Raw genomic sequence first — 20,314 nt, forward strand, 5'->3', positions numbered from 1 at the left:
AAGTTGCTAAGAGTAGACCTTGAGCATTCTAACGAGAACACAACAGAAACACAGTTTAACTATTAGATGGATGTGTTAATGATCCTGATCTTAATAATCATCCCACAACATATACGTAAAGCCAGTCACTGTGCTGTATGCTTTAAATATATACAACTCTATTGGTCAATTTTTCCCAATTACTTAATAAAGTTTTAAAAAAGACATTTTCAGACAAACCCAAAACAGGATGACTTATTTTCATTTTAATAATTCAAAATATTTATTAGGATTCTATCAGTCTACTCCCCCAGGCCCCAAGGAAACAACAGTGAACAAAAGAGACAACCGCCCTACTGTCATGGATTTCATGTAGTGGGAGAGACTGATTAAAATAATAATAACAATTAAAATTAAACTAATTAAACTAATAACATAATGTCAGATAGAAGCAGGTGCTGTGAAAATATAAAGCAAAATAAAGGGACTCCTTCAGAGTCTGAAGGAGGCTGCCATTTGGGATTGGTGATCAGGAAAACCTCTCTACAGAAGCAACATTTAAGCAGATACCAGAAGTAAGGAAGTAAGCTCTGTAGCTACCTGGAGAAACAGAAACCGTGTAGGAGCATTTTGAAGATCTGAAGGAACAGCAAAGCGGGAGAGTGATAGAAGATTAAAATTTTGGTAAAGTGGAAAGGAGCAGTTTTCTTTTTGTTTCAAGTACTGTTCATAACTATGCAAATACTAGATCATTCATACAGTAAATACTTCTTGTGAGCCTATAAAATACCAGACTCTGGGCTCAGTGCTGGGGATAGCGGTGAACAAAATCACCCGGGTCTATCACAAAATAAATGAAAAGTTCAACCATATGAAGGCAAAGTGCATGGAGTATGTAGACCAGGGGAAACCTGCTCTGGCTGGGGTCGGGGGGTGGGGGTGGTTACCTAAGGAGACTACATTCCAGCTGAGTCGTGGAGGATGAGAAAGAATTAACCAGATGGCCAGTGGGAAAAAGAGTATTCCAGGCAGCAGGAGCAGCATTTGCTAAAGCCCTGTGGTCAGTGGGAACACATAGGCAACAGCTAGAGATCCACCGAGGGAGGTCCAGGCTAAAGTAAAGCTGATGACTTGGCAGAGGCTACAGTGTGCAGGGTCGTGGGCTTGTAGTCATACTGAGGACTTGGCCTTTAAATTATGGGCAACTGGAAGCTCCTGAAGTGTTTTAAGCCATTTAAGAGTTTCAGAGTTCTGGGTACATGACAGCATTTTTAAGAATGAAAGAGGTGCAGTCAACAGTTGGGTGTGCTTTACTTTGTCTCTGCTTGCTCAGGTTTACATACAGGTTTATTTTGATCCATCCAATGGAAAGGTCCCCAGCTTTGTCTTAAATTATCTAATGTTATAATGTGAATGAAATTAGGCTAAGCAATAAAGTCTCAAAGAATTCCCATTCCAAGAGCAGTCAAAGTTTTCTGTTTACATTAGCTCACACTTGCTTATCATCCAGAAGTCCCAAACAAGTGTTGCATGAAGAACGAGCCTAAAATGTTTCTCAGAGCTTCAAACTCTAACATCTGCTCTGAAAATGCAATTGAAGATAGGGTGCAGTCTTGGACTCTGGAACTGAAGTAAGACATACAGATACATATCGGAACCAAAGACCATATTTGGGGATTATTTTCCACGAGAAGGATAACAATGACCCTGCCTCATAATGAATCAAATCAGAGGAAGGAAAGGGGCTTTTATTGACCTTGTGTTCCAGCACAATCAGTCCAGTGTGCACAAACCACTTATCTAGCAGCTGACATACAGCATAAAGAATGCTCTGAGGCACCTCCTACCAGAGTTGATAAACAGAACTTTCTTCCATTAAATAAGGTAATATCTGAGGAAGCAAAGGCAAAAGGAAAGGGCAAACACCAGGGGCACATCAGACTCGTGGAACTCTCAGGACCCTGCAGGGCAGGGACAGACATCCCCCGTCCACGTTAATAGGCTCAGAGAAGCTCAGGATTGCACAAAGATTACAGAATTTGGAGGGAAACACTCTGGGGATGGCTAAAGAGACAATTCTTTAAAAGGCAGGGAGGTATGAGACTCAGAGCAGGGACCATAAAATACATCTGCTTTATTTCTGTCCAATTCACAAATTCAGAAAATGAGGATATGGAAAATTCAAAAGGAACTGCACATGTCAAGCAATTTATTAAGAGACGTCTTAACTTTGGAACAATTACAACTTGAGAGAATAGTGGCCAGCAGTGTCAGAACCCTGGCCAGAACGCTCACACTCTTCTGAACATTTCTGTAGGAAAGGACTTTTTCAAATGAGACTGTTACTTACGGAGAATTTCCACCCTCCCTTGAGAAGATTTATTCTGAATTCTATCCCCAGGAATCAATTGCACAACAACAGACTAGATTAAAAAAAGAAGATGGAAGTGTCTTGATTGCTTGACCTGTTGAATAAGATTTAAGACTATTTCCCTGAATCTGTTAGGTCTACGGACTACTTTATCTGTTTATTAACTTCAAAAGATTCATGAACAAATGATATGTGATCAACAAAAGAAAATTCTTACTTCCTAATAATTAAAGGATGGTAAAGGAACCCTCGAAGCACATTAAATAAGTTACAAGGGTCTTAATTCATCAAAATATAAACATTCATTTCCCCAAGAAGCAAACAGCTTTATAAACATATGTCTAAGTATATATATATATATGTCATCATTTATTCATTCACATAATAAACTTTATTCAGCACCCATTATTAGCTAGATGCTAGGATATGTATTAGGACACAAAAAAACCTTTCTCCTGCCCTTGGATGTTTACAGGCAAAGAGAAAAAAACAGTCATTTTTCAAGTAAGTGCAATACAATATTCCAAGTGTCATGATGAGTAGCAAGTCTACTAGGTCATTCATAGATTCATAAACAAAAATTGCACACCCACTATATGCCAAGGATCATTTGGATTTACAAATAATAAAAGCAGTCCCCGTGAGGGGCAGAGTCACCTTAGAGGAAAGATAATTTTTTGTTGTTGTTTCAAATGTACATAATGATGTATAATTGTGTGCATGTGTATTATCTGGGTAATTGAGCTGAACATTAAATGAGCTTCTTTTTCGAAAGGCATCTTTCCTTTGCAAGCCAAGACATGAAACTAAAGCCTAAATCAGTTAAGTATGATGTTTGAGAACCATAAAATAATTGTCCTTACCAGGAATACAGGATTGTTCCAACAACAGATGTTAGTTTACTGTTTTCTTGTTTTTGCTTTGCCAGCCCAAAGTCAGCTATAATTCACAAAAAAAAAAAAAAAAGCAATGTTATTATACTTTCCCTACATTATCATGGTTCCTTAGCTTTTGGCATTCTGTACAATAACTATTAAAGTTCACAACAGAAAGCTTTTTTATAACCTTCTGTCAAAATGCCCCATGTGTCAATCTTCCACACCACTCTCAGCCTTAATTAATAACATACATACAATAGGTCATTGCACTATATACTTTGTTTTCTTTTTAATTTTTTAAAGTTTATTGATTTATTTTGAGAGAGAGAAAAAGTACACGTGGGGAGGCCAGAGAAAGGGGGGGAGAGAGAATCCCAAACAGGATCCAATCTGACAGTGTGGACTCCAATGCAGGGCTCAAATTCACAAACCACAAGATCACGACCTGAGCCGAGACCAAGAGTCAGAGGCTTAACCAGCTGAACCACCCAGGCACCCCATTGCATTACATACTTTGAAATAATGAGATATATCACTAAAACACTAAAATAAGTCTTGCTGACTAAAAAATAGGGCAAAGTACTTATTGAGCTGATGATGCCACCTTTTAGGTTATCTTTGTAATTTTCAAATAAACAAAGTGAATCTAATATTTTGGCATATGCCAGGCATCACCTCATCTGGAAGAAAGAAAGGAAGAAAGAAAGAAAGAGAGAGAGAGAGAGAGAGGAAGGAAGGAAGGAAGGAAGGAAGGAAGCTAAAATAAAAAATAATATAAGCTTGAATAACCACCATGAAGATCTGAAAAATCTGATACTAAATGGCAACAAACTGTATTAAGCCATAGTAAATAATGATATTAAGAATCATCTCAATATATGTATATATCAACAAAGGATTTTGATTTTTTTGATTTTTAACTTAGAACACCAAATATTTATATTTCATATTAGCACTAGCTGTACTTTCCAATGCACCTTTAGATACTTTTTTAAACCACTCAACAACTTAGGTCAAAGAGATACAAAGAGATATTCTTCATAGCCTCACTATACAGACTTACTAACATTCCAAGAGACTTATTTACCAGGATTACACAAAAAAGTGCTGAACCAGGGCAAGAATTCAAGTTGCTATGCCTAATAAGATTTGATGTTCACAATACCACTTTGTACAGTGCACCCAATGCTGATGGAATTTCACTGCAGTGAACTTGAATGAGAGTGTTTGATAATGTATCCATACCAATAGGTCTTTCAGGTTGAAAATATCCCAAAATAGTTAGACTTCAAACTAACAATAATTGACATTATTAATAACAATGTCCATTTACTAAACTACAACTTTGAAATAACACAAATTTTGCTGCTTACATGAATTGTCTAATTTAATACTAATAGTAATCCTGAAAGATAGGTATTTTTATAGTTAGTGCAGCTTAGCACTTAAAAGCAGTAACCCAGGAACCGGACAGTCTCAATTCAAATCCTGGCTCTATTATGTGCTACCAGAGTAACCCTGGTCAAGTTACTGAATCTCCCTTTGTGGTAGCTTGCTTACCTGTAAAATAAGGATTATAATAGCATAAACACCCGAATAAACAAGGAAGAAGTCAAACTTTCACTATTTGCAGATGACATGACATTCTATGTCGAAAAACTGAAAGACTCCACCAAAAAATTTGCTAGAACTAATACATAAATTCAGCAAATCATAGGATATAAAATCAATGTACAGAAATCTGTTGCAATTCTATATACCAACAATGAAGCAGCAAAAAAATAAATCAAGAAATCAATCCCATTTACAATTGCATCAAAACCAATATGGTACCTAGGAATAAACCTAACCAAAGGGGTAAAAGATCTGGATGGTAATGAAAACTATAGAATACTTATGAAAGAAATTGAAGGGGACACAGAGAAATGGGAAAAAATTCCATGGAAGAACATTATTGAAATGTCTATACTACCCAAAGTAATCTACATATTTAATGCAATCCCTATCAAAATACCACCAGCATTTTCCACAAAGCTAGAACAAATAATCCTAAAATTCGTATGTAACCCCTAAAGGCCCTGAATAACCAAAGCAATCCTGAAAAAGAAAAGAAAAGCAGAAGGCATCATGATTCCAGACCTCAAGCTATATTACAAAGCTGTAGTCATCAAGACAGTATGGTACTGGCATAGGAACAGACACATAGATCAGTGGAACAGAATAGAAAACCCAAAAATGAATCCACAAATGTATGGCCAACTAATCTTTGACAACTAATTCTCTGGCAGGAAAGAATATCCAATGGAAAAAAGACAGTCTCTTCAAAAAATGGTGTTGGCAAAACTGGACGGCAACCTGCAGAAGAATGAAACTGGACCACTTTCTAATACCATACACAAAAGTAAACTCAAAATGGATGAAAGACCTAAATGTGAGCCAGGAAACCATCAAAATCCTAAAGGAGAACACAGGCAGCAACCTCTTTGACCTCAGCAGCAGCAGCTTCTTACTAGACACATAGCTAGAGGCAAAGGAAACAAAAGCAAACATGAACTATTGGGACCTCATCAAGATAAAAAGCTTCTGCACAGTGAAGGAAACAACCAGCAAAACTAAAAGGTAGCCTACGGAATGGGAGAAGAATTATATATTGGATAAAGGGTTAGTATCCAAAATCTGTAACGAACCTATCAAACTCAACACCCAAAAAACAAATAATCCAGTTAAGAAATGGGCAGAGGACATGAATAGACATTTTTCCAAAGAAGACATCCAGATGGCTAACAGACACATGAAAAGATGCTCAACATCACTCATCATCAGGGAAACACAAATCAAAACCACAATGAGATATCACCTCACATCTATCAGAATGGCTAAAATTAACAACACAGGAAACAACAGATATTGGTGAGGATGCAGAGAAAGGGGGAACCCTCTTATACTGTTGGTGGGAATGCAAACTGGTGCAGCCACTCTGGGAAATAGTATGGAGTTCCTCAAAAAGTTAAAAATAGATCTACCCTACGACCCAGCAATTGCACTACTACTATTTACACAAAGGATTAAAAAAATACAGTTTCAAAGGGGTACATGCTGCCTGATGTTTATAGCAGTATTATCAACAATAGCCAAACTATGGAAAGAATCCAGTGTCCATCGACTGACGAATGAATAAAGAAGATGTATATATATATACAATATACTACTACTCAGACATCAAAAAGAATGAAATCTTGCCATTTCCAATGACATGGATGGAGCTAGAATATATTGTGCTAAGTGAAATTAATCAGCCAGAGAAAGACAAACACCATGTGATTTTCCTCATATGTAGAATTTAAGAAACAAAACAGATGAACATATGGGAAGGGGAAAAGAAAAGAGAGGAAAGCAAACCATAAGAGACTCTGAATGATAGAGAACAAACTGAGTGCTGATGGAGAGAGATGGGTGAGGGTTGGGCTAAATGAATGATGGGTATTAAGGAGGGCACTTATTATGATGAGCACTGGGTATTATATGTAAGTGATGAATCATTAAATTCTACTCCTGAAACCAATATTACACTATATGCTAACTAGAATTTAAATAAAAATTTGAAAAAAATAGCATAAATAGTAGTAAGTAGTATAGTACAATAGTAAAATCTGGATAAATTAACATATGTAAGTATAGGATAATAAAGGATTGAACAACTGATACATATCATGATTCAATCTTCATAGCCACTAATTTATAAATTAGGAAACTGAGGTTCAGTTTACTCAGAGATTAAGTAACTTGCTTATGGTCTCACCGGGAGAAATTAACAGTCACATGTGAATCAGGCTTATCAAAATCATAAAATCCTTATCAAAACATTATACTGCCAACAAAGAAAAATTAGGCCCAGATCATTTCAAACATTTAAGAAATAAATATCAATTCTGCACAAACTCAACTAGAAAATACAAGAGGAAAGAACACTTCCCAACTCATTTTATAAAGCCAACATTACTCAGAAACCAAAGCCAAAGACATTACAAGAAAAGAAAAATGCAGAATGCTATTCCCCATGAAAATAGACACAAAAAAATCAACAAAATATAGGCAAATAAAATCTAGACATAGATAAAAAGAATAAATACATAGGGACCATTATGCCAGAAATACATGCCTGATTCAACATTTAAAAATCAATCAGTACAGTTCACCAAATCAATACAATAAAGAAGGAAAATCATATGACCATATGTATGAAAAGGATTTGATAGGGGTGCCTGGGTGGCTCAGTCGGTTGAGCGTCCGACTTCCGCTCAGGTCATGATCTCGTGATCCTTGAGTTCGAGCCCCGCCTGGCTCTGTGCTGACAGCTCGGGGCTTGGAGCCTGTTTCAGATTCTGTGTCTCCCTCTCTCTCTCTGACCCTCCTCTGTTCATGCTCTATCTCTCTCTATCTCAAAAGTAAATAAACATTAAAAAAATTTAAAAAAAAAGGATTTGATAAAATCCAACATCTATTGTTTTCAACAAAGTATAAATAGACGTTCATTTCCTTAACCTGATAAAGGGCATCTACAAAAAAGTACAGCTAACTTTCTACTTAATGCTAAAAGATTAAATATTTTTCCTTTAAGTTCAAAAACAAGGCTGGATGTCAACAAGATTTGTTGCGGTGATCATTTTACAATACATACAAGCACCAGGTTATTATGTTGTACACCTGAAAGTAATATCATGGTGTATGTCAATTATATCTATTAAAAAAACAAACAAATAAAAGATGTGGCAATCTTGGGGCACCTGGGTAGCTCAGTCAGGTAAGTGTCCGACTTCAGCTCAGGCCATGATCTCACAGTTTGTGGGTTCGAGTCCTGTGTCGGGCTCTGTGCTGACAGCTGGGAGCCTGGAGCCTGCTTCAGATTCTGTGTCTCCCTCTCTGCCCCTCTCCCGCTCATGCTCGCGCACGCTCTCTCTCTCTCTCTCAGAAATAAACATTAAAAAATTTAAATAAAAAAGATGTGGCAATCTTTTTTTAAATTTTTTTTTTTTCAACTTTTTTTTATTTATTTTTGGGACAGAGAGAGACAGAGCATGAACGGGGGAGGGGCAGAGAGAGAGGGAGACACAGAATCGGAAACAGGCTCCAGGCTCCGAGCCATCAGCCCAGAGCCTGACGCGGGGCTCGAACTCACGGACCGCGAGATCGTGACCTGGCTGAAGTCGGACGCTTAACCGACTGCGCCACCCAGGCGCCCCTGTGGCAATCTTATTAATATGTTGACGTAGATGTTGGAGAGAGTGTCACAACAGCACTTTTTAATGTGCCCTTGATAACTCAATTTTTAAAATAAAGCAAAAACATTTCTGTTTTCTGTTTCCTTCTGAAGATGAAGACAAAGAAGAAGAAGACAGAGACGGAGATGAAAAAGAAGAAAAACGAGGAGGGGGAGAAGAGGAGGGGGAAACATACTAGTACAGTGACAGAGACACAAATATCTAAGAATAATATGACAAAAGATGTGAAAAATCTATGCAGGGAAAATTATAAAATTTTGTTACAGAGTCATTAATGAAGGCTAAAATTAATGGAAACTCCAAGTTCAAGAATTGGAATTCTCAATGTTATAGCGATGCCATTCTTCTTAAACTAATATATGCAATTCCAGTGAAATGCCTCCAAATATTTTGGGAAGGATTTCACAAATTAAGTGTAAAATTAGTGTACTTAATAAAAATAGAAAAGACCAAAAGGAGCCATGGATTTTGATTAGAAGACAACACAGTTTCCTACAAGATATTAAAAATTATTTGAAGGTATTGTAATTAAGACAAGGTAGTATTAACTCAAGGTACAAGAAAGAAAACAGAAAAAAAAAGAGAAGAAAAGAAACTAAGGCAAGAATGTCTGCTCTCACCATTCTTATTCAAGAGTATACTAGAGGTACAAGTAAGTATGATATTTGCATGCAAATTTTTGCAAACAGAATTTTTAATTTCTCTTTAATTCCTTGGAGTGAGATTAGTGGGTGATACAATAAAAATGTTACGTTTTTTAAAAACCATCAAACCAAAATATTTTCCAATGTTTTCTCACCACAAACGTATGAATTCTAGTTGCTTCTACATCTTCACCGGCATTTGTGTTGTCAGGTTTGTTTATTTCTTTATTTATGTGTTTGTTTATTTATTTACTTTTTTTTTACGTGTGTATATTTTTAAGTAAGCTCTAGGTCCAACATGGGACTTGAACGAATGACCCTGAGATCAAGAGTTGCATGCCCAGGGGCCGCTGGGTGAAGCCTACTTCAAACCAAACCAAAAGTTGCTTGTTCTACCAACTGAGCCACCCAGGGGCCCCTTGGTTTTTTGTTTTTAATAGCACTCTAGTAAGTGTGTAGTGATAGCTAAGTATAGCTTTAATTTCCACTTCCCTAATAACTAACAGTGCTTAACATATTTCATGTACTTATTTGCCATCTGTGTATCTTTAGTGAAGTAACGTTCAGAAATTGGCCCGTTTTTTGACTGGGTTGTTTGTTTTCTTATGATTGAGTTTGGATACAAATTCTCCATCAGGTACTTACACACATCAGGTATCTGATTTGTAAATATTTTCTCCCAGTCTGAAGCTTGTCTTCATTCTCTTAATAATACCTTTCATACAACAGAAGTTTTAAACTTTGATAAAATTCAATTAATTTTTTTTTCTTTTATATATTACGGTTTTGAGTTTGTAGTTACGAAATTTGTGCCTAAGCCATGTAAAACAGTCCAGGCTAGTCTGCAGAAAAGGCCCAGCTACAGAAGAGCAGCCTGGAGGGTGAGAGGCCCAGTTCCAGCCCACTTGCCAGGCAAGTGAATGAGCCTTTTTGGCTCTGAGTCAAGGCTTCAGATGCAGCCAGGGCTGACAGCTCTACTGGAATCTCATGAGAGCCCCTGAGCTGGAACCACCCAGCTAAGCTGCTCCTGGATTCCTGTTTTTCAGAAATGGTGAGAAAATAAAGGTTTGTTGTTTTAAGCCATTAAATGTTGCAGCAATTTATTACACAGGAACGAAAAATCAATACAACTGCTACCACTCTAGGCCAAACCACCATGAACACTCACGTAGGGTCCCGAACAATACCTCCTGAACAGATTCCTGCTTCCATGGCTTCTTCCAAAACACAAATCTCCATGCCACAGCCGAAATGATCTTGGAAGAACCAAGAGCAGATACCACTACTCACAAAGTTAAAGTTCTACAAAGGATTCTGATAAATACTAAGAATAAAAGCCAAACTCCTACCAGGTACATAAGACCATATATTATCCGGGTTTTCAGAAATGTCTTTCTTGACCATACTACCCGTGAATATGTCCCCTTCTTTAATACTTGTCTATTACATTTATTTGATTAATGAATTTCATTATCTGAAATTATTCTTTACATTATACTGCCATTTAAAATCTTTAATTGGAACGCCTGGGTGGCTCAGTTCGTTAAGCATCCAACTCTTGATTTCAGCTCAGGTCATGATCTCACGATTCATGAATCTAAGCTCAGCATCAGGCACACTGCTGACAGTGTGGAGCCTGCTTGGGATTCTCTCTCCTTCTCGCTCTGTCCCTCCCCTACTCATGCTGGCTCTCTCTCTCTCTCTTTCTCTCTCAAAATAAACAAAAAAAAAATTGTTTTAAGTATTTAAAAAGTAAAATAAAATCTTTAATCAAATTTCATCAAAGATTACCAGCCATATTACATGCCATGATTAGCTTTCTATAAACAACTTTGCTTTCTGTGTACAAATCAGTGTCAATGAAATACAAAATAAAACACATCCTAGGCAAAGAACTTTATTAACCTTGCTTCAAACCTTATTCCCAGGCTTCTTTAGTTTAATTAACTGCAAAGAATGGATTGTGTATATGCAAACACTGAAAAGAGCGGCAGTGTCCAAGGGGCTTGGGCTTAAAAATATTAGAGATCTAGATTTTATCAGATCCTGGACAAAATTTTAAAAAAGCAGTCACAATGCAAAATAGCAGCTCTTGATAACTTCTTCAAGTTGTATCTTCTTCAGAAGTTGACTCCATTCAGTTTGCTTCCTGCTTGGAAGCTTCATCTAACTTCTCCACAAGATCTGGAGCCTCATCACCATCAACCTCTCCGGCAGTGAGTGGTGCTTTCCCATCCACAGATCGTGTAGGCAGAGCTTTAGCCAGTCTGCTTAACTAGTCAGACTGTCTGCACCATGTCTGTTTGAGATGCTGGGCAGTATTTCAGCCAGCTGCTTTGTCTCAGCACGGCCTGTGAACGGTGAAGTGTTCACTGCCAGGGATGCCTGAACTTTAGGCTTGTTAAAGCGGATCCCTGCTCCTTGGTTTGTGAATATGTTCGCCTCTTCAATACCAGAGATATTGTTTACCCCTAACTTCTTTTCTTTTTTCTTTTCTTTTTTTTTTTTTTTTTTAGTGTTTATTTATTTTTGAGACAGAGACAGAGAGTGAGCAGGGGAGGAGCAGAGAGAGAGAGGGAGACACAGAACCTGAAGCAGACTCCAGGCCCCAAGCTGTCAGCACAGAGCCCAACGCGGGGCTCGAACTCACAAACCGTGGGATCGTGACCTGAGCTGAAGTCGGACAACCAACCGAATGAGCCACCCAGGTGCCCCGTTTACCCCTTACTTCTTTAAGGAGAACTGAAATTTTTTATCAGCTGCTGTAGCCATTGTATGAACCACCTTCTTCTTTCCGGGAGCAGTTCCTTCCCCACCAATGTGCACTCGCGCTTGCGGTTTGGCGAGTTTCTCCTGGTTCATGATATTTTCTTTCATCTTGTTAGAGCAGAAATGGGACCATAAGGGAGACCAGGGTCAGCATTTCTATTTTTGTGTGTTTCATATTCCCTTACGTATTTAGGGTCTATCATTTCTAACCAGTACACAAGATCCATACTTTGTGTTGTTTAGCACCATATATTGACAGATACATATCTTTTGATACATATATAGATATACAGTTGAGCCTTGAACAATGCGAGGGATGGGGTACTGACCCCCAGCACAGTAAAAATTCCATGTATAACTTTTGACTTCTCCAAGACCTTACTAATAGCCAACTGTTGACCAGAAGCCTTATAACATAAACTATCAACTAGCACACACTATGTACATTATATGTATTATATACCATATTCCTACAATAAAGTAAAGGCAGACCCCAAAAAATGTTACTAAGAACATAGTAAGGAAGAAAAAAAATACATTTACAATACTGTACTCTATTTATTTAAAAAAAATCCATGATAAGTGGACCCACACAGTTTAAACCCATGGTGTTCAAGGGTAAACTGTATATCCATGTCTGTCTGTCTGTCTGTCTGTCTGTCTATCTATCCATCTATCATCCATCTATCTAAATACCTATCTAAATATGTATCTATCCTCTCAGTCCAGTAGGAGAAATGAGAAACAGTAGAGGGCTAAGTTTTATGAAGTGTTCTAAGACTTCCACAAGTTAGATTTCTTGCTGTAATCTTCCCGTTCCTCTACTGTATACTGGAGAAAATTAGTAGAAATAGTACAGTATATCAATATTTTTAGGAGCTCACTATAATTTTAGCACACAGAGACTTTATGAAATTACAATCTAAAATAATACTTTGACTTTTAGTTCCAGTGCTACATAGAAATTATCTTCTTTTTATAAAAATGCCATTGATTTTGAAAGGCCAAAACTAAGGAGTGGTATTCACAAAGATTCTACCCACTCCATGTATTGTAGATAATGGCGGAAACTCAGATGGCTCTCTGAAAACACACAGATGGTTGACAAGTATTCATGAAGAGAACAAAAGCTAATATTGTTTGGCCATTTGGAAAATTTTCGTAGTAGCAGTAATGTTTCTATTACTTGTCCTACATTTGTGGTCATATTTGGAGTAGAGGAAAAGGATTTATTTCAGAAACTGCGGTCATAAAAGCATTCATGTGCTATCATAGAAATTCAAAATGGCAACATCTTACGTGCAGCACATTATACCGCAGAAAGGGGTACAGCAATCTCTCCCTTGATAGAATGAACGATACAGAAAATGCTAAAACTGTAGCCTGTTTGCACTACAGCCTTGCTGTCAACCTCCAGAGAGAAAAGGTGTGCGGTCTCTGGTTGAGTCCCTCAATTCTTGCTCGGTCGTTTACTATCTATGTGACATTGGACCCATAACTCAACTACTCGGTTTTCTCAAAAAGAGCTTATGAAACTTACCCTTTGCAAGGGGTTGCTCCAACAACCTGACAACAGGTAAGAAGTATTTTGTAAAATAGTACAGATGTAAGGCATTCCCATCCCCCTCCACAGGCTCCCCCCACCACCCGTGCCGGCAGTGGCCAAATTCACAGCCACACCACTTCATCCCCAGCTCTAGGTGGCACCTGGCCCTTTGCACCGCAGACCGAGCTTATCGTTCACGGTCATCTGGGATATCCGAAGTAGAGATGGCATCTTATCTTCCCCATTTTCTTGGCCTGAAAGCTCTGCCTTGTCTCTTTTGCCCCTATGTTCATCGACTCCTCAGCTCTTGTATCTGAACCTTTCTTTTGAGTCTGCAACCACAGTTTAAATGTGCCAGGAGCCCAGGCCCTCCCTCTTCCTACAAGAACCTAGGTGCAGCTCATCAGGAAACTTTTCCTTCTAATCCATTCCACAGAGTATTTAACAATGGAACAATCTACCAACCCCCGTCTTCATCACAGCAAGCCCCCATATAAGTACCAGAACATCTCCTGTTTGTTATTGTTTATAAAGTTTCCAGCTGCTCTATGCCTTCAAGACTGTCCATTTATTCACTGATTCACATATTTGTCCATAAATACACACTAATTATCTACTGCGTGTCAGGTACTGGGATAGGTACTAAAGATAAGACAGTATCCAGATCAGAAATTATGTAAGTTGACAGCCCATAGGGACCCATGGTACAGATACACAATTAACAAAGAATCACATATATAAATTTATAATTCTGACAAGGTCACTAAAAATCAGGTAGATATATGATGTTATGAGAGAGTAACATAGGAGACACAGGTGATCAGGAAAAACTGTGACAAAATGGTGACTGAGTGAATAGAAGACAGAGGACAGGAGTTAACTAGGTAAGAGAAAGTGGAGAAAGCCATATAGCAGAAGAACCTGCATATGCAAAGGTCCTGTGATCAAGGAAACATGATCCATTAAGGAACTGATAGAAGGTCCTGTGATCAAGGGAGCATGGTCCACTGAAGAACTGAAAAAAGGCCAGGTTGGCTAGAGGGTAGACCATCAAGGATATGGCCAGATGATGCAAGACCCTGCAGGCCACGTTCAGATGGCGGACTGCCCAACTTAAAATGCTCACCTCAACAAAACTATTGGATTCATCCTTACACAGTACTCGATTATGAGCACCCCACGCACTCAAGGATGCCTTTTTCTTTACCTGAAACGATCTTTCTAAGGGAATATTATAAAGCAAGTTGTCAAATAGGTGAACACTAGAGCCAGATGTGGTTCAACCCTGGCACTGCCAACCTATTAGTTGGGTGAATTGAGCAAGTCTTCTATCCTCTCCAACTCTTTCCATTATCTGTGAATATGGGAATGTGCCTCAGATACTGGAAGAGGTAATGAACATACAACTTTCATCCCACAGTAAAAGCTTAAGAGATGTAGCTGTGGGTGGTTACTCCTTTCCTTCAAAGCACAGCTAAAAATTCTACCATGATAAAAGTATCTTCTCGGAGTACAATACAAAACCATGAACGACTGTGACAATTTCAGGAAATGATCAGTTGAAATATCTGTAGTGCTAGGGAATGACAGAGGCATCTACGTGAGCATAACTGTATAATAGGCCAGAAAGATGTCCCCCTCGCAACCCCCTCCCATCTATCTCTCTACTCTTTCTTCCCGACCTAGTAAATGAAGGCCAGCCTCTAACTTCCACAGCAACGGGATCATCAGTAACATCCTCTCTGTGCGGGGCTCTGGGGGGGATGAGAAGAAGGTTCCCAGAAAGATGCTCAACAAACCCCTGTCTCGTTGGCACTTCCTCCTCTGAAGGCCACTCACATTTCTAATCCTTGCCCTCCAGACCTCTCCTTGACCTTCTTACAAGTGAAGTTCAGCTGTTATTAATATTATTTCTACTTCAACAAGTGGAATTCTAATCAAGTCTAAAACAGAATTTCTTAAACAAGGGAAAAGGGGAGGTTTAATGCTGGTGTACAGTGAGTTCTTTGAGTTCTTCCACTGTGCCACCGACTCTTCCAAAGCTTCTGCCCCCAGTGCAGGCCGTTCCCTGGATGAGGCAGAGTGAAAGTGTTTCTCTTTCTCAACAGCATCATTATTTGATTGATTTTTATTGATGGAGGTATTATAACAAAGAGCTCTGGGATGACAAATTCAATATCTGGTACAAAAGTACTTTCTGAATTCTAGGGAACCTCATTTCTTTGGTACACACACACATATCATTTCACACTGTAGGATATCTATCAGTAGACTAGAATCTTGGAGAAACTAGTGTCCTTATTAAGTATGAGCTCTTCTAAAATCATTTTTCAATGTGGGGCTTGTTCTGGTTATGATTACTTGGAATAATGAATGAAACTTTAAACACACAGTTCTAATATTAAATAGGAATGCTAGGGGTCAGATTCTGATAAAAACAGGAAGTCAGGCCTTTGCTCACATGCTCGCTCTCTCTCTCTCTCTCTCACACACACACACACACACACACACACACACACACACAGAGAGTTTATGACAGGACTATAGAGTCCAAAAGTCTCCAATGGTTTCAGTACCCTTACGAGGCTGGGCAGACTGATCAGATGTGTAGTACCATGTACTGTTGAACTAGTCTCTGTAAAAATAGGCACTCCCACCTACTCACCATGCTGCTTCAGAGAACACGCTTTGGGAAAACTCACAGAATGAAAATAACATGTCCAGAACACATCAGATTCTACCCTATACATTAAAATTTCTTGGAGAACTAAATCATAACCCAATATGCCCATATGAAAACATACACTAAAATAAACTTCACTATCCTTGGTCTCTGATGTTTTCATAGGCCTTATAAACCCAACAATGGGAAGATTTTAGTTCCATTTTTTCCCTAAGATGGTAAGATTCGATGCCTCCTTATTCCCTCATGCAGTTGATTACGATGAGTTCATCTCACCAGAAGAGCATAACAATCATCTGGTCAGGACCAGGACTTTCAGGACACCCTGCGCGAACTTTCCTGGGACTGCCATTCTCATCTTTTCCTCAAAGCCAACTGCTGTTCAAATCTCAGGATTACAGAATGACCCACTGGTGGTATGAGAATCTTAAAATTTTTTTTTAGAAATTATATTTGACTGAATTTGCTTCACTATTTCCTTATTTCACATGACCTAGCAGCAATATAAGGAACCCGGTGGGCTTGACAGAAAATATTCTTGCTTTCTCAGTGACATGAAGGCAATTTGCTGGCTAAGAGAAATCCCAGAAATCGTGTAGCCACCTTACTACACAGGTGCTACGTGGGTATGCAACACAAGTGACTCAACATTCTGTAGTCGTGTAAGAACACTCAAAGCTCTGTGCTGGCTTAAACTCAAATAGATACTGGTTAATGAGAAGTACTGTATCTGGTTAATGAGCAGTACACTACACAACAGGTTCAAAGCAAGACAGGTCAAGAGATCTACAAAAGCCACAAACTGTCTTTTATGTGCCTATTTCATGAGAAGATTTTAGAAGTATAGGAGATAATAAGCATATGAGGGCTTTGATTTCCCTATCAGCAGTGCAATGCTAATTCATTTTTTCTATAATGACATAGATTTCTCAGCAGCAGTTGAGCCAACGAATAACAATTAAAATCCTCTAATCCCCTAGAAAACAATCAAAATGCCAAGATCCTAGCAATACAAGACACATCTAATTTGATTTCCCAAACTTTGCTGGAATTCAAGAAAGTAAAGACTTTCCTTTCATGCTTTGCTGAGATGCTAGTGCGAGCTGCTTGTCCCTTTCCCCATTTTATACCTGATTTTCACCTTAATCCTCAGTCCCTCTTATATTGAACACTCTTCCCACAAAATCTCAGCTGTCAGATAAAGATCTCAAACCCAGGTATCTTCCCTAATCTTACTTTTTATTTGTAACTGACTTGTAAATATTTCTACATGGGGCTGTTTTAGTCTGTTTGCTCATTCATTCATTCATGTATCCATTCATTCAAAAAATATTATAGGGGCGCCTGGGTGGCTCAGTCGGTTAAGCGGCCGACTTTGGCTCAGGTCATGATCTCTCGGTCCGTGAGTTCGAGCCCTGCGTCGGGCTCTATCCTGACAGCTCAGAGCCTGGAGCCTGTCTCAGATTCTGTGTCTCCCTCTCTCTGACCCTCCCCTGTTCATGCTCTGTCTCTCCCTGTCTCAAAAATAAATAAAACGTTAAAAAAAAAAATTTAAAAAAATATTATAAAGTGCCTTCTGAGAAACAAAGTCAGGAAAACCAGTTTCCCTTATCTCAAGGCGGGAATGGCAATCAACCACTGCCCTATGTGCTGTGAGAAAGGCAAGCCTGGTATACTATACTAAGGTGCCCAGAAACAGAATGTATCAGATGGGGACATCAAAGACTCCACCTGAGGAATGGTATTTGAATTGAGTAGCAGAGGGCAACTCTCCACAGGCAGAGTCGTCACATTTTCCCCTGTGCCTGATAGTTGTGATAGACTATAGAACTGTATATATATTAGTATATATACAATTCTGTAGTAAACAATTATAAAATAATTATATAGTAAACAATATATTATATATTTCTATATACAATTATATGTAATTGTAGACTATATATTTTTTTCCAATTCTCTTGGAAGGAGAAATACACCTTCACCCTTTCAAACTTGACTTGCTTTGACCAATGAAATCAAGGCAGAAATTTTAAGAGCTGAAGTACGGTTGCTATGCCTTTTCTTCCCCGCCTCTGCAACGTGGAAACAGGTATAGAGGAGCTTTTAGCCAGCCTGAGTCTCCGAGCACAGCTCCCTTAGTGACCTACGGTGCATACACAGTATGTGCTAAGACAGAAACCTTGCTGTTTTAAGCTAGCCAGTGTGGACAAACGTTTTCTTCCTTCCTTCCTTCCTCCCTTCCTCCCTTCCTTTTGTTGTTTCTTTTCTTTTTTCTTTTTGGTAGCTATATTGGATTATAGCTATTAATTTATATATTTTATATATTTTATAAGGTTATTAATTTATTTGTTTTAAGTAATCCCTCCACCCAACGTGGGACTCACACTCACGACCCTGAGATCAAGAGGGGTATGTTTTTCCAACTGAGCCAGCCAGGCGCCCCAAGGACAAACTTTTCCTGTAAAGGACCAGATAACACATACTTAAGGCTTTAAGAGCCACACATGGTCTTGGTCACAAATTCTTTGGTTTTTCAACAGCCATCTAAAAATATAATATAAAATATATAAAAACCATCATTAGCTCACAGGACATACAAAACCAGGCCACAGGTGGATGTGTCACACAGCCAGTGGCTTGCCATTGTTTTCAGCTGCTGAGACTTGCAGGTCAGCTTGTTACTGCAGCATAATATGACCTATCCCAACCAATATACTACTAGTTTGCATAGACAGCTTTCTGGTCTTTATCACCCTGTAATGCAACTATGAGCTCCACGAAGATAGTAACCACATCTGCCATGCTTCTCTTGTTCACAGCCAGATGCGGCAGCTCAGGAGTTAATTGCTGAATGAAGAACTCAACGTCTCTCCCATAAGACTGTGAGTTCAAGGAACAGAGGACACGGCTTTCATCTAACATCCACCCCGACATGCCTGGCATATGATGGCATTTGATAAGCGCTCCAGTCGTTGATAAATGTTCCACTGAATCAAGTGTTTTTTTGTTGTTATTACAGTAGCGACAACCAAATATCATTTGGGAAATGTGCACAGCCCTTTTGGTTGCGGGATGAACATGTGACCTCTTGAGTCGTGCACTAAAGCCCATGTATAAAATCTATTAGCATAGTTGACTGAGTTTTCTTTCTTTCTTTTTTCTTTCCTTTTTTTTTTTTTAAATTTGGAATCAGGGAAGAAAATGGGAGCATGAGGGGCTTACACTAAAATGTGAGTATTTGAAAAGGTCAAGAAATGTGAAAAGGTGGGTCTACAAACCAGTTCACTCCCAGAAGACCCCTCCTTCTGAGCCATTCTATGATGGTACAGTATGGGTTTTACTTGACAAGTGGCAGCACTTAGGGCCGACCTTGACTATGCTTTGCCCCGCGTGCCACTGAGGCAGGTCTGTTCCCTCATATGGCATCCAAAGGTTGCAAATAAATGCAGAGGCAAGAACTGGGCATGTTTCACAGTACAAGTCATTAAAATATACAGTCTTTTAAATGGAAATATATTTAGACATTAAAATTAGACAACATTTGTAAAACCACACATAGCTAAATATTAGTATAATAAGAGAAAGTTAATACTTTCTTCTCTGCTGCCTTATGAAGGCAAATTCCCAGCTAGTGTGCTTACTACAAATAATTGCACACCAACCTCAATCTTAAAACAGCTAATTCATCTACATTAAGAAGAAGAGAGAGGAGGGGCGCCTGGGTGGCTCAGTCGGTTAAGCGGCCAACTTTGGCTCAGGTCATGATCTCGCGGTCCGTGAGTTCGAGCCCCGTGTCGGGCTCTGTGCTGACAGCTCAGAGCCTGGAGCCTGTTTCCGATTCTGTGTCTCCCTCTCTCTCTGCCCCTCCCCTGTTCATGCTCTGTCTCTCTCTGTCTCAAAAATAAACATTAAAAAAAAAATTAAAAAAAAAAAAAAGAAAAAGAGAGAGGTTCCTGGGTGGTTCAGTCGGTTTAAGTGTCCAACTTTGGCCCAGGTCATGATCTCGAGCCCCGCGTCAGGATCTGTGCTGATAGCTCAGAGCCTGGAGCCTATTCAGATTCTGTGTCTCCCTCTGTCTCAGTCCCTCCCCCACTCACCTCTGTCTATGTCTCTCTCTCTTTCCCTCTCAAAAACTAAACATTAAAAATTTTTTTTAAAAAGA

General features: G+C 38.8%; 1 protein-coding gene and 1 pseudogene across 19 annotated transcripts in view; both read right to left on the reverse strand.

Moving 5' to 3' along the window:
* The window catches only part of NEK10 (NIMA related kinase 10), a 225,778-nt gene that overhangs the window by 130,237 nt on the left and 75,227 nt on the right, over nucleotides 1–20,314 (reverse strand). For 17 of the 19 annotated variants that reach the window (XR_009611993.3, XR_009611995.3, XM_060638485.3 and 14 more), the window contains one exon: nucleotides 3,214–3,289. Coding sequence is in view for 16 of the 19 variants with exons in the window: in XM_060638485.3 (XP_060494468.3) it covers nucleotides 3,214–3,289 (76 nt within the window). In the remaining 3 variants the exon portion in view is untranslated. Of the gene's footprint in view, nucleotides 1–2,166; nucleotides 2,445–3,213; nucleotides 3,290–20,314 lie in introns of those variants that run through there. The other 2 variants (XM_060638501.3, XM_060638504.3) reach the window with 2 other exon arrangements.
* On the reverse strand, nucleotides 10,112–12,809 carry LOC132683010 (transcription factor BTF3-like; annotated as a pseudogene).

This window comes from Panthera onca, chromosome C2 (genome assembly GCF_046562875.1).
Source record: "Panthera onca isolate mPanOnc1 chromosome C2, mPanOnc1 haplotype 2, whole genome shotgun sequence".
Taxonomy (NCBI): Eukaryota; Metazoa; Chordata; class Mammalia; order Carnivora; family Felidae; genus Panthera; species Panthera onca.